We start from the raw sequence: 25,740 nt of genomic DNA, 5'->3' as shown, positions 1-25,740 counted from the left end.
TTTTTAGTTTGATGCAATCCCATTTTTATTTTCCTTTCTCCTTTCTTTACTTTTGTTGCCTGTGCTTTATTTTCTTTTTAAAAATCATTGCCCAGGGGCTGGGATTGTGGCTCAGTGGTAGAGTCCTTGCCTAGCATGTGTGAGGCACTGGGTTAGATTCTCAGCACCACATTTAAATAAATAAAATAAAGATCCATTGAAAACTAAACAATATTTAAAAAAAATCATTGCCCAGACCAATGTCATGTAATGTTCCTCCTGTTTTTTTCCTAATAGTTTTATAGTATCAGATCTTACATATGTAAGTCTTTAATCCATCTAAAGTTAATTTTTGAATGTGGTGTGAGAGAAGAATCTAATCTCATACTTCTATGTGTGGACATCTAGATTTCTCGACAGCATTTACTGAAGAAGGTAATTGCCCAAAAGCATGATCTTGGTATCTTTGCCAACAATTTGATTTTAGATGCATGAATTTATTTCTGGATTTGAAAATCCTATTTTATTAGTCTTTGTCTATATTTGTGCTAGCACCACAGATAGATTTTGAAGTTGGGTTGTGTGATGCCTCCAGCTTTGTTCTTTTTGCTCAAGATTGGCTATATGAGGTCTTTTGTGATTCCATATGAATAGGACTATGAATTTTAGGATTTTTTCTACTTCAATTAAGTATGAATTTAGCATTTTAATTGCATTCAATGGATAGATCATTTTGGATAGTATGGACATTTTAGCACTATTAATTATTCCAACCATGAAGATGGAATGTCTTCATTTATTTGCTATGCTCTTCAGTTTCTTTCACTAATGTTTTATGGTTTTCAATGTAGAAATCTCTTGCTTCTGTGGTTAAATTTATCCCTAGGTATTTTTATTTTATTTGTAGCTACAGTGAATGAGATTGACAAATGATCTGAGCAGACATCTCAAAAGAAGATATACAAATGGCTAACAATTACATAAAAAACTGCTCAATATTACTGGTTGTCAGGGATAGTCAAACCAAAACCACAACGATATATCTAAAAACCCAGTTAGAATCGCTATAATAATAATAAAAAATGAAACAAAAAGGCAAATGCTGATGAGATTGTGGAGAATAGAAAACTATTATACACTATTGGTGAGAATATAAATTAGTATAGCCACTATGAAAAATGGCATGGAGTTTCCTCAAAAAACTAAAAGCTGAACCAATATATGTAATAGTAACCCCATTACTATTAGCTATATATACATCCAAAGGAAATGAAATTAGCATATCAAAGAGATACCTACACTTTCATGTTTACTAAAGCACTATTTACAATACTCAAATATGGAATTTTGAAACTGTGTCCATCAATGGATGAATTGATAAATAAAATGTCAAACTCACAAATGAAATATTATTCAGCCATAAAAGAAGGGAATTCTGTTATTTGTGGCAACACAGATATGTTGGAGATCACGTTAAGTGAAATAAGCCAGGCATAAAAAGACAAATACTGCATGATTTCACTCACTTGTGGAATCTTAAAAAGCTGAGCTTATAAAACTAGAGGGCAAAATAGTGTTTATCAGAGGTTGGGAGAGTAGGGGAGATGTTGAGGAGGAGAGATTGGTTAATGTGTACAAAGTCACAGCCAGACAGGATAAACTACATATCCTGAGTTATTCAATACACAATGTATCAATGTTCCAAACACCCATAAAGATGTACAATTATAATGTCAGTAAAAATAGCATAAAGTAAAACATAAACCTACAACAAACCCAGTCTAAATATCCCTTAATATTTTTATGTAATATTTCTCTAACCCCCAGAGCATTTTCTTCCTATTACTATTTTGATTACTTTATCACAATTATGTACATCTTGTTTTCATCACTAGACTATCTCGTCTGAAGGGTGGGTATGTATGAGTCCCCAACACAGTGCCTAGGACAAATATGATCGGCACTTCGACTATTTTGAATTGATAAAATCCAAAGGAATATGAAAATGATCCACCATAGAATTTTAGGGTTGTACAATGTAATAGCCAGCTCAGAGATGATGCAGTATCTGAGGGGAAGTGGGCTGTGGGTAGTCTAATTAAGAAAATCATTTTATGGCAATTACCTAAAATCTTTTTGTCATTTCTCCCTAAGAAAACAAAATAATCCTCATAAATTTTAGGACAAATCATTCTCTGAGCAGTCAGTATTTGAATAATTTTAAATACTGATGAATTTCTTGGTCATGAAAAGTTATGAGAAATTTATGATTTATAAATCTGAAAATAGGACTAATCTGATTATTATACATCCTATTCACGACACCCATAACACTAAAATTTTGGGTAAGTAATCAGTGTGGATACCATCATAGACCCATCAGAATAAGATTAACTTTTGTATCAAAGTGCACCCTGCTTTACTAGTACCTTCTGTGTCTTATTTTGAAGCTTAAAGATGTCATATTACTATTTTTCTCTCTGATGGATATAATTTCTCCTACATCCTTATCATGTGTCATGATAAGTGAAGCAGATTTCCTACTTCCCAAAACCTGCATGCTTCCTAACAGAGAGATAATGCTAAAAACAGGAAGTTTCAGGTGAGGCTGTATCCAGTCAGGTTTCCGTATGGACTGGTTGGTAACTGTTGTCTACATGTAAACTTCATTTTCTTTAAATTCCACTAAAACAATAGAGAAGGCACAAATCTCAATTAGGAAATAAACTTCCAAAAGAAAAACACAGAGAACTCTATCTAAAGCTTCTGGGGCACCTTATCCCCTCATTACTTGGCATGTTCATCTCAGTTATTTAGATTTTAGTTTTGGAAAGTGACTGCCTGGTTCCCTTCATGCTACTTTTATTTCTTCGTCCTCCTTTTCTTTTTATTTTAGCATGAAAGAGGAGATATACATAAACCATAAATTTCAAATTCAGAAAAACTTATATTTTACTACTTGTGACAGTTATATTAAAAAATATTTAAAAATCATTCAGGAATCATTTGCAAAGACAGAATTGCATTCCACTATAATGTATACTATATGGATGTTGAACTTTAACAACATTTTAGTTTCAAACAAAATTTTTCCAAAAAGGAACTTTATGGACATAGAGATATTTCCATTATTATACTTGGAAACCTATCTGTGGAAGTGGATGATAAAGACCAAAAATTGTCTCTACATGTTACTTCATGAGTTAGACTGTATTTTTCTCCTTGCATAAATAAATATGTCAAAAAGAGAAGTCTTGTTGAAGTAGAAGAGAAAGAAAAATAGGGGAGAAGAGGAAAAAGGGATATAAAGGGAGAGAAGTAGGAGAAAAACTTGAGTCAGCGAGAGAAGCAGGAGAAAAACTTGAGTCAGCTTGTCTTGAAGTTGCACTCTATATATTTTATTTCCACCAGTATTATATCTACCTTTTCTAAGATCAGTATATTCTTTTCTTTTTTTTAATTGTCATTGGACTCTGTAATATAATTTTACATCATATATTATTAACATTTATAAGAAATTCTTGAAATCATTTCATTGTGATCAGATCAAAGTATAAATTTTGCTCACAAGACACTGTATATCACCTCATAGATTTATACATTTTATGATGCAGAGTTAAAATCCTAACATGGTCACACCTCAATGTAGTTTGTCTTAAAAAAAGGAAAAACCAGTATTCATGTAAACAGTACATTATAAGATGTAAAATTTGATTGATAACTCATATAACCTCAAATATACACAAATTATAAGATTATTCTACATGCTCATTCATTTTACATGTAAAGAAAGAAGACAATATTATAAAAGGCAACATTTGTTAAAAGGCCACTGTGGCTAACTTGGTGTCGCTGGAGTCAATACTGCAGCCACTGTTAATTTCCTGGATGTCTTGAGGTTAGGAGTTGATTCTGTCAAGGCAAACATCAAGTAATTCAACTTTGTCCAGATGACTGAACAGCCAGATTCCTTAACAAATTCTTTCAAATGCATTGTTTGGGTCAGGTTATTTTATTGCCAGGTCAGTGAAGGCATCAGAGACCTCTGTGTTGTCCTGCATGGAAATGCTTGCTTGTGTGACGTTGAGGTAAATGTCATACTGCTGGTCCAGACCAAGGTAGCAGTCACTCATGAGATAGAGAGTGAAGATATACCTAGAATATGAAAATAGGACAAAAATGTAAAACTGTTTTTCTAATCAGAGTCACATTTAATTTTTTTATAACTTTAGTGGTAAGATTCTGCTTACCTTCCGGGTATTTCAGGGGTGAAAAAAGAAAGGGAAGCAATGTGATGATTTCGAACATATCCTACTCGCTTTAAAGCAATAAGTTCTCTCTTGTCCACTTCTCCTAATATCAAGAACCATCCTTCATCTTTTGATTTGGGAAATCGAGGGGTAACTGCAGAGCTCTCTTGCTTTCCCTATAAACCAGAGAAAAAGATAAAATATTGACTACGTCTACACTTTTCACATGGTTTGGTGGTGGTTAAAAGGCACTGCTGGGGCTGGGATTGTAGCTCAGCGGTAGATCGCACATCTAGCATGTGCGGGGCCCTGGGTTTGATCCTCAGTACCACAAAAAAATAAAATAAATACAATAAATATATTGTGTCCAATTACAACTAAAAAAAAAAAAAAGGCACTGCTGTCTTACTGGAAGGTCATAAACAAAGAGTTCAGCACTTCCATCTGGGATGTCTTTAATTCCCTTCCTTTGTGGGGTTTGATACGTTTTCGTGTTTCTTCAGTACATACAGAAGTAATACCTTTGAGCTATTACTATCAGAATATTTGGCTCAGAAAGAATAAAGCTCTGAATCCTGACATCAAATTAGTAAAATCTCAAGCCATTCCTCCAATTAACATTAATACCCCACTTACAGACAAACAAACGGAGATATAGCCATGTGAACCAAATCTTCCCAGTCTTATTCACAAAGAACTGATGCTTAGGAAAAAAAAAAAAAATCAAGACTAGACTGTGTAACTTAAGATAATAAGCACAATATCAGATCAATATCTTCTTTCCACCTAAGAATAAAATACACATAAAAAAGTACATAGTATATCAAAAGCTCCTTTCTCTGAGGAGTGAGGAATGATAAGTCATGCGATTTGTAACACACAGTAATCACGACAATTTAAGACTAGTACCAAAGTCAGAGCTGGGGTTGTAGCTCAGTGGTAGAGTGCCTGCCTAGCTTGTGCGAGGCCCTGGGTTTGATCCTTAGCACCACATAAAAATAAGTAAATAAAATAAAGGCATTGTTTCCAACTATACCTAAAAAATAAATAAATAAATATATAAATATATATATATATATTTTAAATTAAAAACAAAAGACTAGTACTAATGTAATGACAGAATCTGGAGTCTTTATCTTGGACCGACTTTTACAAAAACAAGGTTATTGTAATGTGTCTTTAAGACAATGACTTTATGGCATAAAACATATTAATAATGACATGTTCCTATTGAGATTTCACTCTGTATTCCAGGGGGAGATGCTTTAGTTACTTTAGTTATAACATTTTAAAACAGAGCCAGAGAGTAATATAGTTCCATAGCAGTTAGGAATAAAATCTACAATTTTTTGAACATGATTAAATCTAATTTTAAAGTAGATTTTGAAGGTTAAAAAAAGAAATCTACTTTTGCTCCATGATTTTATCTTTATTATTATGATTTTTATAACTATTTCTATGATTAGTTTATGATTATTATTATTTTTTGGAAGTTGGAATTTAGAACATTTCATCTAGAAATGCTCATATTGAAGCTCTGAAATGCTAGAGGCCTATCAGTTTATGTTCATATTGGCTGATATATTTAGTATTAGAAATTAAATGAAGTGAGACCTGTACTGAAAGGACATTGTAACAATACACGTGACTATTCTATGAAAACAGAGGGGCTTTCTCATCCCAGAGGGTTACTCTAGATATTAAAAACCCTGAATCCACTAGGATAAAAAGAAAAAAAGGACAAATTCTTTCTTATTTCAATTACTATGATACTAAAAACCAATCTGCTCACACTATGTGTACTAATATTCTTAGAGGACTAAATAATTAATTTTGGTGTCAGAGGCTACAGAAAAGAGCATAGTAATTTAAAATAAAACTACTGTACATTTTTGGTCTCTATGAAACTGACAAAGCTCTCTCATGTGCATTATAATGAAGGAAGCAGATAGATGTGGCAACTGAGTCTCAGAAAAGCTTAGCATTTTATTCAAATTCAATAGAGCTAAGAAGGAAAGCTTCAATTTCATCTACATCTGACCTGATGTGGTTCCTATACCAAAGTGCCTCTAGTGCAGTGCTTCTCAAACTTTAATGTCCTTAAAAATCATGTGTACATGGGGGGCCTGGGGATGGTAGAGCATTACCTAGTATGTGTGAGGCCACTGGATTCAATTCTAGGTACAAGAAAAAACCAAACCAAAACAAAAAAGGATCAAGTGGGGCACCAAAAAGAGCAACAGTTTTGCGATTCCCTCAGACCCTGAGATTCTGATTCAGTCATTCAGGAGTGGGGCCAAGAATCTACACTTTAAAAGGCACTCGAGGAAATTCTGCTAGACTGAGTGTGTAAACCACACTTTGAGAATAGTACTCCAGGCAATATATGATTATGTAAGGTGGATATTCTGGGGTTGAAAAATGGCACATGAGAACTGACTGACTAATGTCAAACACTGACTCTTGCTGGTTAAGGCCAGTTGAGAAAGCAGGATTCATGAATGACACGAACACATTAGTAATATAAAAGATATGTGTGGTGGCACATGCTGGTAGTTGGTGCGAAATATTTGAGAATGGAAACCAAATACTTTACCTTGTGGAACCCAAAATGGACTCTCTGCAAGCTGACTTGGAGCACATACTCCTGATCAGCATGCAATTTGATCCATTTGTTGTCATCTCGTTTGTCTGCAGTCAGAGTTGAGACAGAGAGTTCATTGTGTCCTTCAGCTAAGTCATCCCATGAGCCTTTAACACTTATGCCAACATCTATCACTGGCAAACGAGATAAAAAATTCCATGCCTAAAAGGAAAAAAGAAAAAATAACAAAAAAATGTCACATGGAGTGATCAACTAAGAAATAGTATAATTTTAGAAAAATCAAATTTTTAATTTTTAGATTAATTCTGAATTCAATGCAATTGAAAGAAATAATGGACATCTTTTGCATTGTTTACCCAGTATCATGCCATGGTGGCATTTTTCAACACTATAGCACAATACCAGGATACTGGCATTGACACAATCCACTGATTATTCAGGTTTCCCTAGTTTTTCTTGTACTTGTACGTAGGTGAATATATGTAGAACAGTATTTTTTAAAATCCTCTTTAAGTTTTTTTTTTTAAAAACCAAAAAGTTATTATCTAAACTTATAACTTATTATAAATGCCTCTTCATATTGAGTGGTTATTGACTATACTAAAAAAAAAGGGATTAAAAGTGTTTATTGCTATTTTTTTTTTTTAAAGAGAAGCATCTATTTTAATGTTTGTGTGACTTTTAAGGTAGAAAACATTACTTAGGGATATAAAGGAAATCTGAAAAAAAAATCTGTGATGCAATTGTTGATGTCAGTATAATCCATTGACCACTTGTTATATAACATAGGGAATCCTGCAAGACTAGGGTTCCTTGTAAAAACAAATAGTTTTTTTTTTTTGGCATTATCATGCTGAAAGTACCAGTTAAAATCACACATATTAAAAGAGTAGAAATATTTTACCAACTTTATTCTTGCTTTTTAAATTAAAATATATTTGTGAGTAATCAGTATTCCAATAGTACATGCTTAACAATGCTGAATGAACAAATGAAGGAATGAATCTTATATCCATGGAAAGTATATAACACAATAAACTTGAGGACCTAGGTAACTGTAACCTTTTTTTTTAACATTTACAATTATGTGGTAATATAACTATTGGTCAAGACAACTTCTTTTTTTTCCAACATTTATTTATTTTTTAATTGTAGTTAGACTCAATATCTTTATTTATTTTTATGTGGTGCTGAGGATCGAACCCAGGGCCTTGCACGTGCTAAGTGAACGCTCTACCGCTGAGCCACAACCTCAGCCAAAGACAACTTCTTAATAGCTGTTTTATCAGTTGTTACCTTCTAAGGTAGTTTTTAAAGTTACACAACGACTTTAATTTTAGTTTTCCTTTTAGTTCTTTCATATATGGTATGGATTTCCTTATAAGCTTTAATTTTCTGTTTGCTAAGACTTTAGTGTTGCTGGTATATATAATCAAACGCAGTAGCCCTGATGAACCAAACTATCACTTAGGAATTAAAAAAAAAATAAATCCAATGCAAAATTTCAATTCAACTCCAATTTCTGCAGAACATTTAATTTTGTGAAACAAAGCAAGTAACATTTACCACACAAAGCAGGACTTCATATGTTTTGTACTCGTACCATTAAATTAGTTAACAATATGATGTTTTTTGATATTAGCAACTCACTGAGATTTTTCTTTACAATGATTCCAAATGTCTACCTGGCTTATATATACATATGACATCTTTTTGTAGGACTTATTATTATGTTTTAACTTATAATGTGTACACATATATTTATTTGGTATATATGTATATTTATGTATATAAAACATGAGCTTTTTAAAAGAAACTGCTAAGATATTTCAATACCAGCCAAACATATTTATCTGAGGATTAATCTTCATCTATTGAATCAGGCAAGAGCACTGCCATGCATACAATTATTTAATTAGCAGCCAAATCCTCTGCCAGTCAGCAGCCGTTCCAGGCATACTGATGGGGTAGGAGATGCAAATCTCACAGTCGTACTGCTTTTTCTCATTACTACTGCAATTAGCACTTAAATTGATGCTTTAAACATACTAATTTCTGGAATAATTCAGGATTTGTATGTTACCTGGGATCGCCTCACTGCAGAGCCGACACCAGATTGCTCTGCAAATTGAAGCACTTTTGAGCCAAATAACCATCATCATATCAGACAGAGCCAATTTGCATTTGGTTTTAAAGATAACAGAATGGCAATTTATGCAAATAAATTAAGTAAGTTTACTTCTGAGTTCTCCCTGAACTAATTATAACAATGTTCTAATTTTTCATCACATCTAAAACTTGGCTTCAAATCAACGTATGCTATATTAGAAATCTGTTGTTGCTAACAGAAACCTTGTTTTGATTTCAATATATTGCTTTTATTCATAATTTTAATGGTAATTTAGTTAGAAAGGTAGACATTTATTATGAACATTTAAATAACTTTTTTTGTGCCAATTTTGGGTTCAACAGAAACTGAACAATCAATCAGACATTAATGCCTGTTACACTTTTTCCAAGTCTTGTTCAAAAAAAAGTTTTACTTGGAAAGAAAAAGAGATATGCTTTAAAAGTTTCTTTAATATGTGCACATACAAATCAATGTAATCATGTTATAAATCCTGATCATTTACTTTGACATGTTTAGGGTAAAACTGCTTAAGACTTAAAAGGCTAGAAAGCCAAATATATCTGGCATTGTTCATTTGGTTTTTGGCCTTCCAAAGATTGTTTAGATTTAACTTTCCATATAAGTTACATAGTTAACAAATAAGGGGTTTATTTGAAAGAATCTCTTTGAATCTAGTAACAATAATGTGATTAAAATAAGAGTGGAACATAAACAAGTAATTGAAGGAATTGTATGAAAATATACCCTACTATAAAAAGTGCAAAACTACCTAGAAGAGACGGAGTAGGCTCCTGGGTAATGCAATCTGGTGATGGACAGGCTAAATGAAGCCTTCCAAAGCGAGTTTGAAAGCATTATACTGAACAAGTTCTAATAATGCCAGTAATATTATTAATTACTATTACTATCATTTGTTCAATTATTATTCTATGTCAAAGAACTATATAAAGTAGTTTACATAATACTATTTTGCTTAACTTTCACAAGAATGTCATAAGATATATATATAATGTTTCCATGGTTAGTAAATGGCAAAGACAGAATTTAAACACAGGTGGGACTGACTTCAAAACCCACGCCCTAAGTTAGAAAACTCTTGGTACAACTTCACAGAGTAAGGGGGCCTTACCTGCTTTGTTTTGGTGGCCTGTAGCTCCTTCTCGACCATGGAGCTGAATATATGGTCTTTCCCTCCACAGGCATGAATCAGTTCAGGAAGGCACTCAATGGAGGTTCGGCACCTAGCACGTGAGCACTTTATAACTGGTTTCCATTTCCTTAGAAATTATATCAACACCAACAAAATAACTCTTTCAAAGCACAAGTAAGTTTTTTTGATAACACTGGTGTGTATGATATTAACAGTTGTTAAAAATTAAGATATAACTCTTTATAGGCCATTACATTAAGTTTAAAATATTGGCTAACATTCTTTATATCAACCTAAGGCAGTATCACTATCATTGTATGAAATCTGTAAACTGTAAATCATGTATCAGGCTCAGTAAATACTTAAAAAGAGTTCATATGTAGTGGATGTCTTTCTATAGGAAGCACTGATGTGAAACAATGTTTCCATGGAGATAAAGTGCTGATGTGAAACCCTGACATGTTTTTGGTGAATGTGTGCAAATGTCTAATATAATTACTTGAATAAAATTTTACATTTTAAGTTTGGGGAGCACAGAATTTAAAGTACACTTTGGAGATCTTTGACATAATTTTAAGTTGTGCCAGATCACAGGAACACGAGCCACCTAAAAGTTATAGTAAGAAGAAAATATAGTCGAAATTATATTAATATTGAATTTTTAAGGGTGATAAGAAAATTGGACCAAATCTCCTACACCCTCAAGCAGATTCCCTCATAGATGCTGTGTGAGGTTGTACCTTTATACTGCTAAATCCAATTCACATAACCTTCAGAACCTTACCAAAAGGGCTTCTGACAAGTTGTAGATATATCTACCTTCTCTCCATGCCACCTGTTGCTGATATGGCTCACTCTCTGAATGTGTCTGTTAGTTTCCAGGGACATCCTACGGTAGGGACTCAAGCATACCTGTCACCCTGTCACCCAGTACACTTGATTCAAATTAGGATTTTTCTTAGGGTACCCCAGGTGTTCCTGAGGTTCTTGTTGGCATCTGTACTTGAATGGCTTAAATAACTGCGATCCTCATGCAACTGATAAGAGGCATAGGGCGCATGATGGCAAGCCAGACTATTTTGGTTATCTCCATAACTGTGAAATAACATTCTGGCTGCAAGGTATCTCAACTGCTGTGAAACACTGGTGTGAAAGAGACATTTTCATTTAAACACTGTTAATCTTGCTTGTATATTGTACTATTCTTTTCCTTGCTGAAACGTTTGCAGCCAAGTATGTGAAACCTAAGGGTTAAATTATTTGATACTAATATAAACTCAGTATAGATTATATCTTGAACTCCCACTATACCTAACTATCTAGTTTTGGACATTTCAGATCCATAATTTACTATTTTTAAAAAAACATTTTCTTGGTACTGGTACCAAAACAGGCGGGTGGACCAATGGTACAGAATAGAGGACACAGAAACCAATCCACAAAATTACAACTATCTAATATTTGATAAAAGGGCTAAAAGCATAAAATGGAGGAAGGATAGCATCTTCAACAAATGGTGCTGGGAAAACTGGAAATCCATATGCAACAAAATGAAACTGAATCCCTTTCTCTCGCCATGCATAAAAGTTAACTCAAAATGGATCAAGGAGCTTGATATCAAATCAGAGACACAGTGTCTGATAGAAGAAAAAGTTGGCTACGATCTACATACTGTCGGGTCGGGCTCCAAATTCCTCAATAGGACACCCATAGCACAAGAGTTAATAACTAGAATCAACAAATGGGACTTAATCAAACTAAAAAGTTTTTTCTCAGCAAAAGAAACAATAAGAGAGGTAAGTAGGGAGCCTACATCCTGGGAACAAATATTTACTCCTCACACTTCAGATAGAGCCCTAATATCCAGAGTATACAAAGAACTCAAAAAATTAAACAATAAGAAAACAAATAGGGCTGGGGATGTGGCTCAAGCGGGATTGATCCTCAGCACCACATACAGACAAAGATGTTGTGTCCGCCAAATACTAAAAAATAAATAAATAAATAAAAACACTTTAAAAAAAAAAAAAGAAAGAAAACAAATAACCCAATCAACAAATGGGCCAAGGACCTGAACAGACACTTCTCAGAGGAGGACATACAATCAATCAACAAGTACATGAAAAAATGCTCACCATCTCTAGCAGTCAGAGAAATGCAAATCAAAACCACCCTAAGATACCATCTCACTCCAGTAAGATTGGCAGCCATTAGGAAGTCAAACAACAACAAGTGCTGGCGAGGATGTGGGGAAAAGGGTACACTTGTACATTGCTGGTGGGACTGCAAATTGGTGAGGCCAATTTGGAAAGCAGTATGGAGATTTCTTGGAAAGCTGGGAATGGAACCACCATTTGACCCAGCTATTCCCCTTCTCGGTCTATTCCCTAAAGACCTAAAAAGAGCATACTACAGGGACACTGCTACATTGATGTTCATAGCTGCACAATTCACAATAGCTAGACTGTGGAACCAACCTAGATGCCCTTCAATAGACGAATGGATAAAAAAAATGTGGCATTTATACACAATGGAGTATTACTCTGCATTAAAAAATGACAAAATCATAGAATTTGCAGGGAAATGGATGGCATTAGGGCAGATTATGCTAAGTGAAGCTAGCCAATCCCTAAAAAACAAATGCCAAATGTCTTCTTTGATATAAGGAGAGTAACTAAGAACACAGTAGAGAGGAAGAGCATGAGAAGATGATTAACATTAAACAGGGATGAGAGGTGGAAGGGAAAGGGAGAGAGAAGGGAAACTGCATGGAAATGGAAGGAGACCCTCATGGTTAAACAAAATTACATACAAGAGGAAGTGAGGGGAAAGGGAAAAAAAAACAAGGGGGAGAAATGAATTACAGTAGATGGGGTAGAGAGAGAAGATGGGAGGGGAGGGGAGGGGAAAGGGGATAGTAGAGGATAGGAAAGGCAGCAGAATACAATAGACACTAGTATGGCAATATGTAAATCAGTGGATGTGTTACCGATGTGATTCTGCAATCTGTATACGGGGTAAAAATGGGAGTTCATAACCCACTTGAATCAAAGTGATAAATATGATATGTCAAGAACTATGTAATGTTTTGAACAACCAACAATAAAAATAAAAAAAATATAAAAATGTGAAACAAACAAAAATAAATAAAAAACCATTTTCTTTTAGTTGTAGTAGAACACATATCTTTATTTTATTTATTTATTTTTATGTGGTTCTGAGGCTCAGCGCCTTGCATGTGCTAGGCGAGTGCTACCACTAAGCCACAACCCCAGCTCCCCACAGTTTACCTTTGACAATGGATTTCAGATCCCTCAGTCTCTTCTACATAACAGAAGCTGGCAATTTATTTTGGTTTTAGATCACAAAACACCTTAATAATGTTTTCTTAAATAAAGCTGATAATGTAAAGGAATAAATGCAGTTAAAATAGAAACATTTTTAATATTGCAAAGGGAGGACAAACAATTTAGGTAGGAGAAGGTTAAAATGAATTGTGGTTCAGCTTGGTACTGAGGACATGTCTCCTTCTGGGAAAGGGGTATTTTTACTCCAAAGAGTCAATACTGTAGGCAGCACATGAAATTCCAGTGTCTATATGTATTTTAATAAGGGAATTTTGGGGGATCTGGAGGTGTAGCTCAATGGTACAACCTAGCATGCATGAAGCCCTGGGTTTGATTCCCAGAAATACCCCCCCCCCCCAAAAAAAATCCATTGAAAAAACTTAAAACAATTATATTGCAAATTAAGACAATTACCTGAAAAGGTGAAGATGGTGCTGTTCTATGTTTGGTAGTGTAAGAAGAGAAGAATCTTTTAACCACCTGCCCTGGATCAACATCTGAACCAGGTTGGTGATATTCAGGGCAGTCACCAGCCAACCTTGGTTTGCAGCCACATCCAGCATTGCCTGAATAGGCAAAAAGCACATGTTACAAGAACATCAAGGCATTTACCCTCTCCCATTGGAAATCTTACATTAGCTTTAACAAAACAAACAAAAACAAAAACAAAAAATCAATCATTTTATCACTAAATTACTATTCATCCAAATAAAAACAAAATAAACTATAGTTGGATGGGGAGAGCAAAATGAATTTCCTGTAACATCCTACAAAAAGTCAAACACTAAGGTAATTTTAAGAGTAAAAACTCATTGTACTTTGAAAACAAATACTTAATAATTCACTATATCAAGAATACTAGTAGCTGCATTTCTTCTTTTTAAAACAATTCTTTTTAGTTGTTGATGGACCTTTATTTTATTTATTTATTTATACACAGTGCTGAGAATTGAACCCAGTGCCCTTATGCATTCGAGGTAAGTGCTCCACCACTAAGCTACAACCCCAGGCCCTTCACAGAGTCTTTTAAATGTGAAAACCAATGATGGTAAGGAGAGAGAAGGGTTTCTTGCGAAAAACTCATTTTCCCCAAAGAGCAAGTTAAGAATAGAGTCTTGTTCTCAATGACAATAATACACCACATACTAGGCAAAGGGGCAACTGCCAGTGGTACATGTGGAATGATGAAAAGCTATTCATATTAGTCTATACATTTAATCAAATGTTTTATGGACAAACAAAAGGCTGCATTTGCTTAAGGCAAAACTAAACAGTGAAATCTTATTTAAACAAAGGAGAAGTTTACACAGGCAAAGCCATTTCAATTAAATTAGATTCTGGAGAATGCTGACTTAAAGACACATAAGTTAATATTATGATCTTAGGCAGTTATTTCATACAGTTTTAAGACTCCACTCTCTTATTTTTGTTCCTAGCAAAGCATTACAATGATACTTTAATGGTAAATATCTCATTGACAGCAAAGTATTTATAAAATCTTGAACAAAAATCTATTAATTTTGAAATGATTTTAAGCTGTTCTAGTAAAATTAATTTCCTGTACTTCTAAGAATTTTGATAGAGACATATTCTTCTTCTAAGTTGCAAATTTCCAATTCTGTGTTTCCTAATGTACAAAAAGTAAACTATTTTAATAAATTTGGTTAAACTAACCTATGATCTCTTTATATACATTACAGGGAAATAGAACAGAGTTTTTGCATACCCTAATTAGTGTTAAAGGATGGTCAAAATGATTTTTAGTACCTGTTAACCTGCTAGTTATACATCATAAAGCCTGAATGTTGGTATAATAAATATATGTGTCTTTATGTGCATGTATGATTGTGTGTACACATATGAATGTACATATTTATAAATTCAGAGAAGATACATTTATATTTTTCTTTACAAAGAAGAAAAATGCACTTTTTCTGGAAGTATAGGAAACAAGCAGGTTATGATGAATTTATGCTACATACAGAAAAAAGTAGTTCACTAGTTGTAACTCTTGAGACTTGCTAAGGGAAAAGGAAAAGAAAAATGAATAATTATATCTAATTCAATATCCTAACTTGTAATGTGGAGTAACTATGGCAATTTTATGTGTGATTTTACATTACAACTTGACTGGAAATAAATTTCAGACCAAAAATTCACATACTAGAAGAGCTGGATAAATGAACCATATGTTTTTAACTATGAAGTTTTGATGATAAAGTTGAAAGATTGCATAAAATTTATGAGACTTCCCAGAATTTTTCATTGTATGATACAGATGAGAAAATGTTAAAAAAAAAAAAAAGCAAAATAAGTGCTTATCATGTGAAGTAAATGAAAGGCCATATCATGAATTGAAAAACTATTATCTTTTATTAGTTTACAGAAAAGGCAGGTGGGTAGATCAAGAATCTGGGATGATAAAAGGTTTTGAAGCTTGTGTGGTGAACCAAATGCTATTACCCTTTTCTCTCTGCTCAAACCGCCCTGGTACTCCTGTTGTCTCCTCCCCACTACTTGATACTGACCTTCCTTGTCTCTTCTGGAATGTTATATAAATTTCCTTTATTCTCAATCTCATAATTTTTCTTTAATTTGTACTTTATATTTTTTTTCACACTGAATTTTTAAAGAGGTAAAACTGGTCATGTCATTCCTCTGCTAAAATTTCAATGCCATCATTTGGTAAGGAGAACAAAACTAACATGTCTTTCTGCATTACAGATGGTCAACACCCCACTATCTTTTGGTCCTTGATTTATCTGGTTCTAACTTTTCTCTCTGGCCATCCCCCCACCTCGCATAGAGCAATAGAAAATTACTGGTATTTTTTTCATATTTACCCTTGCTTTTATTGATTTATTTTTTAAAACAAATATCATTCCTTTTGTTCACCTGAGAAATTCCTATTCATTCTTTGGGTCTAGCTTAAATGCTACTGATATTATGAAACTTCACTGATTCTTTTTGAGACAGAGAGAAAGAGAGAGAGAGAGAGAGAGAGAGGGAGGGAGGGAGGGAGAGGGAGAATTTTTATTTTTTTTTAGTTGTTCAAGAGAATACAATGATCTTGACATATCATACATTTGACTCAAATAGGGTATGAATTGTCATTTTTCCACGTGTACAGATTGCAGGGTCACATTGGTTATACATCCATGTGTATACATACAGCAATCCTAGTGTCCGTTGTATTCTGCTGCCCTTCCCTTCCCTCCCCTCCCATCCCTATTGTCTACCCATACTACTGTGATACTTACCTCTCTTGAGAGAGAATTTTAAATATTTATTTTATTTTAGTTTTCGGTGGACACAACATCTTTGTTTGAATGTGGTGCTGAGGATCGAACCTGGGCTGCACGCATGCCAGCCGAGTGCGCTACTGCTTGAGCCACATCCCCAGCCCTTCACTGATTCTTTCAGATGGATTTGGTCCTTTCTCTATGCCTTTGCTGCTTTTGAGGAATGCCATCATTATTATAGTATGACTTTTTGTTTACACACCTGTCCTTTGAACTATAGGCTCCTTGACAGCAAGAATCTGGAATTATTTTCTATAACTCCAGCCCTAGCAAAGAACACTCAAAAAATACCTGTTCTACTAAAGAACACTGGAAAGCCCATGGTACATGCTTATAATCCCAGTGGCTCAGGAGGCTGAGGCAGGAGGATTTTAAGTTCAAAGCCAGCCTCAGTAACGTAGTTAAGGTCCTAAGCATCTCGGCAAGACCCTGTCTTAAAAAATAAAAAGGGTTGGGCATATGGCTCAGTGGTTAAGCACCCCTGGGTTCAATCCTCAGTAACAAACTAACAAACAAAAGAATATATGGTTAAAAATGGTTAAAAAATTATAAGAATTATAATACTGCCTAAGTTACTGTACAAAACAGAAGACAAAACACAAGTTTTGATGTCACACACAAACAGATTTGAATCCTAATTCTGTCCCATTTATAACTCAGGAAGATCACTTTACCCTACTGAACCTAAGCTTCTCACTAATAGAAGGGTATCATATTTCACCTCCACATGCTTTCTTTTCCAAGAAGCAAGATACTTGCAGCCCTGCCTGGCCTAAGTGGACAGAATGTCACATTCTTTAGCAAACTATCTGTTAACTGCTGGAGACCAGATCCTGAAACTTTGGGAGATAAAAAAAAGGTTCCTTCTAACCATAAAATCTGGAATCCAACTGGAACGGGTCAGCATGGGTGAAGGTGACCTGGAGTTGCCATGACAATGGAAACTTGAAAAAAGTCAAGAGATGAACCTGGCCAGGAAGCCTGGCTCTTGCCCCTGGCAAGACCCCTTGCTATGACACTCTTAGGCCTGATATTCACTCCTTACATTTTCAACCGCCTGGTCCAGTTTGTTATGTCATGCCTAAAAGTAACACAACTAAAGATGGTCTTGACTTCTGAACAGGAAGACCTTAAATATAGAGCTTTATAAAGGTTGATGCCTTATATGATAGACAGGCATCACAGGGGGAAATGAAGAAGAAATGTTACTTTACAGTTTTGGTCTTTGTAAGAGTATTACTTAATTAATTACTTAATTACTGGTCCCTGTAAGAGTGTAGTTTAAGTACTTGTGTAAATTGTAGCATTTCTATGCTAGTTTTTTTTAAAATATAGCTCTTAGAAATGTAAGCTTACAGTTATTTTGAGAAACTCCTGCCTATGGTGAAAGTCACATTGTGATGTCGCTTGGAGGTATTTCACTGCATTCATTCTGCATCTGTGTACTACTTATTGAAGAATTCCTGTGCATGATCTTTGGTCACACAGGTCAGTAATTCAAACTCACCAATGTTGTAATGGTTAAAAGAAATGATATCAAATTTCCTACAAAAGTTCCACGTAACCTCAGCTCGGGGCCCAGAATTTCAGAGCACTAGCTCATCTGGATATGCCGGAATAATAAACCTGAGTTCTCCAACAACAATCCCCCCCACCCCCCAAAAAAAGGTATCATATTTCCTTTTAGGTAATGTATGAGGGTAAAATGAAATGTTCTACTTACTATATTAGTACCTAATATACTACGCTACAGAGTGGAAACTAATGGACAAATGCCTATTTTAAAGTTCCTCTATAATAAGATGAAGATATCCTAAATCAACCCATTCTTTCTAACAGGAATTTTCTTTGGTCTTTTTGGTGTTGATTTCTACACTGGGCAGTAGTAGATGGGCAAAGGAGATGCATGGGATGGAAAATACAGGTCCATCAACAGAGATGTGCAGTTGTAAGAAAGCCAGGAGAGAAGGTCAAAATTCGATCTTGCAACTTAGGTCAAACTGGAAGGTGTGGGCCTTCTCAATTCAGTGGGAAAGTTCATTTTACTCTTCAGAAGTGCGTAACTAATAGGAGCTAAGGATGGGGGAATGGTCTAGGTAAACAAGCTGGGGGATCCTGGTAGTATGTACCTTTATATGACTGAGCCTAGGAAGGACTGACTCTATCTCCTTATCTTTTAGTAGTCTGTCTGGCAGATAAGGTCTAATAGGTATATGCTCCTCTCCAGAGTCTGGCTTTGGCTACAGCTGGAGAATATGGCTTAGTTTCCATGTCACCTTGAAGTCCTTTACAGAGATGCAATGCTTAACAATAAAAGGCTGCTTCAGTACACTGAGAAATAACCCTGGACATTTTTTAGCAACTTTACATTAACATTAGGTAAATACTGAATCCCCTTTCACCTCTTATCCACTTTTTCCTTGGTACACTATCTATCAGACAAAGAATAATTCTGAGTACAGGGGGAAAATACATGGGGGCTGACTGCATAAGACCTTCTGCCACATTGGAACCAATTTCAATTGATTGCTGATTCAGAACAATTTCTCATATCCAGTCATGGCAGAGTGGAAATGTGATTTTTAGTACACTATGCATTTATAAAATTACAATGTAACAAAAGAAAACCCTAATCATTATTACTAGAAACAGTGGGGCTATTGTCATTTGCTGATGAGGGGTGGGTTGAAAAGGAGGCGATGAGTTTGGTCTTGAACACATTTTAACTGGGGTGCTACTATGAAGCCAGGTAAGAAGTTCAGGTGAAAATGAGCTGTGGATAAAGTACAGACTGGAGCTCTGAAATCCTGTCAAAGAGTTATATGAGCAACCCTGTCTGTGGCAGAGGTAGAGATAGTAGAATTCAGGTTACCAGGAGATCTGGAAAGACAGAAAAGAATAATGGAAGAGGATATTAAGGACTCTCAAGGCCAAGAACAGACATTTGTTAAGTGTCTACTATTTGCCAACAATTCTGTAAAATGTTTTATGTAAGATACTGAATTTAAGCCTATTTCACAGATGGAGAAATTGTGGCTAAAAGAGGTGAAGAAACATGTCTAAGCCTGCATAATTCTGGTAAGTGGGATTAAAATTCAATCTAAAGGATTTACTTTAACAACATTCTGGGTATTGTGGAAGGTGTGTAGAATTTAAATGGGGTTATAAACTAGAATTATAGATTTTATGAGAAATGGGTATAGCTGTAACAATGAAACTTTGAGAAATTTTCCTGACAACACAGTATATTTAAAGTAAATATAATCGGTCATCCCTTAGTATATATGAGGGATTGGTTGTAGGACCCTGGCAGATTCCAAAATTCATAGATGGTCAATCTCTTAAAGGTTTGTCTTCTGTCCAAGCTTTACTCTTTCAGTGATTAAATACCAATACACTCATAATATATAATTATTTGTTTTTATGAAGTTTGCTTTCTATCATTTTAGGTGGGCTATAATATCCTTAAGGTCAGGGGTAGAATATACTAAATACAAAATAAGCTGTATGGAGGAAAAAACCCTCCTGAGTTCAGAAGATGAGGTTTCTGAGGTCCAGAAACTGATGATACTGATGCCAGAGGGTTTCAGTAATCTCTGTAAATTGGAGGTGATATCTGTGAGAAAGAAAAATGTTGGGAATAATTACTGGTAGAATGAAAGATGTGGAAAACAACAAAACAAAACTAGAGCTGTGAGTTTCAACAACTCTGTAGTAGCAAAAATTAGCAGTGCCCTGTGGTTGTTTACAGCAATAATGAATAATTTGGGTGTGAAAGCAGAGAATTCAGGTGTTACCCAGGGAGGTAAGATCTTTTAGGGAATCCTGGCATTACTGTTAAAATGGCTAACTCTGGGACTGATGCTATTTAGGTGGCAAGTGAGGTTATAATGGGACTGAGGAATAAACTGAGGGATCAGGAAGGAGAGAAGAGATCCCAGGTCATAGTATCAGAAATGTTTAGTCAAGTTGATTGACAAAAATGCTGCAGCCAAAGCGGTGACTTGGAAGATGATATCACAAAGGTGGAGGTTGAAGTGGTTTGGATATAACAGCGATAAGAGTAAAGGAGTTTGGGATGTATATCATTATGATATACATAAGGTTATTTGTTTAAGCTACTATGATGGAACCGAAGATGGAGAGCTGAAGGCTATTAACTGGTGCTTAAGGAAGGTGGGGAAAAGAGATCTAGAGATTGGGAGACACTTGAAAACAAATCTTATGTACAATGAAAATTAAAAACAACATAGATGGAAGAAGCAGGAATCTGAGAAGGAAGTGGTTGGAGAGACCCAGGGAGGTCTACTCTTACTGTGGGGAGTAAGAAGAATCAGTCAACTCAAGAGTTTCAGAGAGAAAGGTGAAATGAAGACGGTGTGTGTATATGCCTCTATTTCAGCAAGAGAACAAGAGAAGGGAGGAGAGAAAGAAGGATAAGGTGAAAGAAGGAGGCAAAAAATAAAAAGAGACAGTATACTCTTGCTAGAACTCCTCCCCATATGGGAAGTACAAGAGCTTCTGAAATACTTGGTTATATACAAGGGTAAAGCAAAACAAAACAGCAATGGCAAAAACAAACAAGAAGAAAAAGCTTAAAACAGTGAGAACCTAGAAAATGAACAATCTCTAGAAGGAAATATGTTTTGGGTGTAAGGCTCCTAAAGTCAAGGTGTGCTTTTTGACTTGGATACATTTCATGTCCTCAACATTTATTTTGAATCCATTTCAAGAATTCCCTAAGCTCATCAATCTTGGTCTTAAAATTGCCAATTATACTTTAAACAGCTAATACTTTAAGTTTGACAATATCTCTCTATTTTATATCAAGTATTATGAATCTCATGCAATTATTGTGAAAAGATTCAAATGGTGAATTATATAAAGTCCAGACTGTGTAGACAGTATGTATATATAATATAATGAAAATATTTGTACAGTAATATATAGTATAAAACACTTTCACAAATGGCTATAGTTTAATCCTTAACAATACCAACTATGAGGCAGGCATCGGTATTACCTGCTTTCCACAGACAGGGAAACTGAAACTCACTATGTCATCCCTCTGGTAAAAAAATAATGGGATGGAGTTAAGGACTGCTCTCAGATCTATGCTCACTGCACAATAACCCATTACTTCTGCTGACTTGCACCCTGTCTTGTTTCAAAAAGGATTTGAGATGGCTTACGTCTGATTCTCTTTTGTTTACATAGCTGAAAATACAAACTGCAGATAAAATTATGTATTTATTTAATTATTATCTCTGTGAGTGAATTTAAAACTTATGTTAACAAAAGTTTTAAACACATAAAATTTAAAAATTAATTTTAATCTACCTTTGGTTATAACTACATCTGAATATTTGATCTTTAGGTATTTACCTTTTGGACACGCCTGAATTCTGAAGTTAAATAATTCAAGGGTAGAATAGGAAAATTGAGTACTGTGATCAAATTAAGTCAGCTTCTTTGTAAGATAACTGAATCACTGACCTAGGCTATTAAAAGAAAAAATGATATCATTAGAAGAAAAATGATACCATAAAAGGTATATTAATAGATCTGGCTCTAAGATTTATTATTAAAAATTTCTCCTAAAATCTAAAGTTCAATTTGAGAAATCTGTCAGTTTAACCCTCAGTGTTGTCAAGATTCTGGCTGTAGGATGCATGAGTGGAGCTCGACAGATAATGTTCCAGACTTTTTCTACATAGTGGGCACATTCTATATACTTGTACCCTCTTTTCTTCTTCTCTTGATCCTCCCTCCTCCTCAAGGGACCCCTTCCCCCTGTATCTCTTGGAGTCATCTTGATGTCGCTAGTGATTGTACAGGCACTGCAACAGCACAGGAAAATCATATCATGATGAATGTTAAAATGGCTGGTGATGTTGCTAATTCTATTCAGGTTAAATGATATGAAGATAATATACTGTTATCAGATTTAAAGTAAAGATTTAGTTAGTCCAGAATGAGAAGAAAATTGCATTGATTTATAAAAATCAAGTGGTTATTAATGGAACAACAACAAAGTATGAGAAACTGTCACAGCCAAGATAAGAGGAGTCTAAGGAGACATGAAGAGTACAGTTAAGTAATGTGGTATTCTAAATGAAATTTTTGAGTACAGAAAAGATATGGAATAAAAATTAGAGAGTTATGAATGAATATGCACTTTTGTTGATAGCAAAAATAGCTTATTAATGTATATAAGCTATTATCACTAGAGGAAAAGCAGGTTCAAGGTATACGGGAACTCTATATTTTTGCTACTTTCCTGAAAATCTAAAACTATTCTCAAATTAAAAGTTCATTACAAAACAATAACATAACTATGGAAATTTATCCTAGGCAGCTTGTTAAAACATTAGTTGTTTGGGCTGGGGATGTGGCTCAAGTGGTAGCATGCTCGCCTGGCATGCGTGTGGCCCGGGTTCGATTCTCAGCACCACGTACAAACAAAGATGTTGTGTCTGCCGATAACTAAAAAATAAATACTAAAAAAATCTCTCTCTCTCTCCCTTCTCTCTCACTCTCTCTTTAAAAAAAAAACAAAAAACATTAGTTGTCAGACATCAGCTAGCAAATGTATTATTTACCTCAAGAGCTCCCCAAAGTTTTACAGTGTTGGGAAGACCTAAAAAAATCTTACTTGACAGAAAGGCACACTCTTTTAAAGGTTCAGGTCAGTTACAAGTAATGATACAATATTTTGTCAATAATTAAAATGCTGTAAGTACATTTATAAGAATCTTTTCCAATAGCAACAGTTGTTCATAGTAACTTTCTCCTGAACTTTTACCCCCAGAAGGTTAGCATTCAGGAAGCTCAGCTGCTGTCTAACAAACTTAATTAATCAAAAAGTCATTTCCGAGCTGTAACTATGAGTAAAAGCGCTTCAAGTGTGCTAGCAAGCCTACAAGTTAATCAAAATGCTAATGCAGTACAAATTAAAGTTGTGATTAACATTTCACAGTAGCTGCTTAAGTGAATTGATCACACAAATGGGTTAAGCATTACTCATTTCCTACAGCCCCAACCGGGAAAAGGGTTGTTATGTGGGTATGCAGAGAGGAGCTTCGGGGAGAATGATCCTTCATAATAGCATCATATCATCAATAAACCATCATCGAATTGTCATACAAAAGCTTACAGGTAAAGTCACCCACGAGAAAATAGCCTCCCAAATTATATTATAGTCCTTGAAGGGAGATTGCTTGTAAATCCACAAGAGTAAGTAAAGGTGTTTAATACTGCAAAATACACACATTTGTGTTAGTTTTGGACATGCTAAATACACCAGCTCAGTGCTGCTTCCCTAGTGGGGAATGGTGCTTTGTTTTAGGGGGTATTCTGGTCATTATCCTTTGGAGTTAAACTGTACCTTTGACTATCCAGGATTACTTTTCTCCACCACTGTGTGAATCTTTGTAAGAGTAAATCATTCAAGAGTAAGCTCATTTCTTAAAACTATTTGCTTTTAAATACCCATTAATAAAACGTCATCAGGTTTTTATGGCAAGATCTTAGCTTCTGGAAATATGGCCAGGAGAGCAGCCAGATTAGAGTTCACTCTGCTCTTTATGAATTTGATAACACTATACAAATATTTATAACAGAGACTATATTTATTGGTAGACAATTCAGATTTGGTAGAAAATCTTAAAGTAAGTGGGAATCTATATACATAGAATAAATCTACCTTTTCCAAACTTTTCTTATGAAAAAACTAGAAAGGAAAAAGTGAAATATTTATTTCATTCTGATACTGATATCTACTATAAGCCATGCACTGTGCCAAAGTCATCTTAATAGTTATGCTACAGGTATTGAAAAGTTTCCAGGATATCTCAGGTGACACAAAACCTTCAAATGTATGTTCACACTATTGATATTCTTTGAAACATGTCATGATAGACAAGTTGTTGACTGATAATCTACCTGTCTTTTTAGCAGAATGATTTGAAGAAGCTTTCTAAAGCCTGTTATGCTACCCTAACCTTTGTTTTCATTTGGTTTAATTATAAACTTTTAAAAATTTCAAAGAATTTTACTAAGAGTAATACTGAAGATTACCTGTCATTTGCTGTATCAAAACATTTCTTGCAAGTATTGGATTAAGGATTTGACTAAGTACTTCTTTTGTTAAATTTGATATTACCTTAGGACTATTTTCACTGCTAACTGCATTTGACTCTGCAATTCTAAAACTGACATGCTTCAATACACTGCCAATCCATTGGACCTATGCTTAGTGCACACATAGATAAATATTCCTAAAAGGTTACCTGAGCCCTGCTCCATAGCAGTTCCACTTCCTGGCATCATCAAATATTTCTGTGCTTCTTAATCTGCTATACATGGGAAGCATCTGTTAATGAGACATAGACTTATCTTATAGTATCCTCAATTAAAAGGCTTTGAGTTTACCCATCTTTTTTTTTGTTGTTGTTGTTGTTTTGGTGCTGCTGGGGACCAAACCCAGGGCTGGAAAACTGTTTCTGTGTCCTTTACTTTCCTCTTCTCCGACTCTGATATGTGTACATACATGTGCACATACATATATCTTATGCATCTCTATGATTATAGAGAGTACAGAAAAATATAATATTGGCTATGTGAAATGTAATATTTTTAATTTATTAGATGTTGTTATAGGAACAAGAATGTCAAAGTACTGTTTTGAAATTTAGACTAAAAAAAACCCTACCAATAAACTTTAAAAGATCTATTTTGCAAATTTCAGAACGCTCTCTAAATGGAGGAAGTTATACCACTCCAATTCATATTTTCCCCTTCCTCTATTTATGCAGTTGATTGTAGTTTTTTTTGGATAGCATATTTATAACAATTGAAAAAGCCCATTTTGAAATTAAATTCACTTTTATTATCGTACATGTGAAAGAAAACACAGGCTAGAAACTCAGTACTTCAAAAAGACTTGATGTATAAAGGAAAATAATGTAAAGCCAA

At 34.6% G+C, this 25,740-nt stretch overlaps 1 protein-coding gene across 3 annotated transcripts in view; it reads right to left on the bottom strand.

Moving 5' to 3' along the window:
- Positions 1-3,243: 3,243 nt before the first annotated feature.
- Ascc3 (activating signal cointegrator 1 complex subunit 3) overlaps positions 3,244-25,740 on the bottom strand; it is a 363,263-nt gene continuing 340,766 nt past the window's right edge. For 2 of the 3 annotated variants that reach the window (XM_076858390.2, XM_076858389.2), the window contains 5 exons: positions 13,877-14,028; positions 10,095-10,242; positions 6,826-7,035; positions 4,230-4,405; positions 3,244-4,134 (listed from right to left, as the gene is read on the bottom strand). In XM_076858390.2, the coding sequence (XP_076714505.2) occupies positions 3,987-4,134; positions 4,230-4,405; positions 6,826-7,035; positions 10,095-10,242; positions 13,877-14,028 (834 nt within the window). In that variant the 3' untranslated portion in view covers positions 3,244-3,986. The remainder of the gene's footprint in view (positions 4,135-4,229; positions 4,406-6,825; positions 7,036-10,094; positions 10,243-13,876; positions 14,029-25,740) is intronic. The other variant, XM_076858391.2, reaches the window with a different exon arrangement.

Source organism: Callospermophilus lateralis, chromosome 6, assembly GCF_048772815.1.
Source record: "Callospermophilus lateralis isolate mCalLat2 chromosome 6, mCalLat2.hap1, whole genome shotgun sequence".
Taxonomy (NCBI): domain Eukaryota; kingdom Metazoa; phylum Chordata; class Mammalia; order Rodentia; family Sciuridae; genus Callospermophilus; species Callospermophilus lateralis.
The sequence above is the reverse complement of the archived record's forward strand: the minus strand, read 5'-3'. Positions and strand labels throughout refer to the sequence as shown.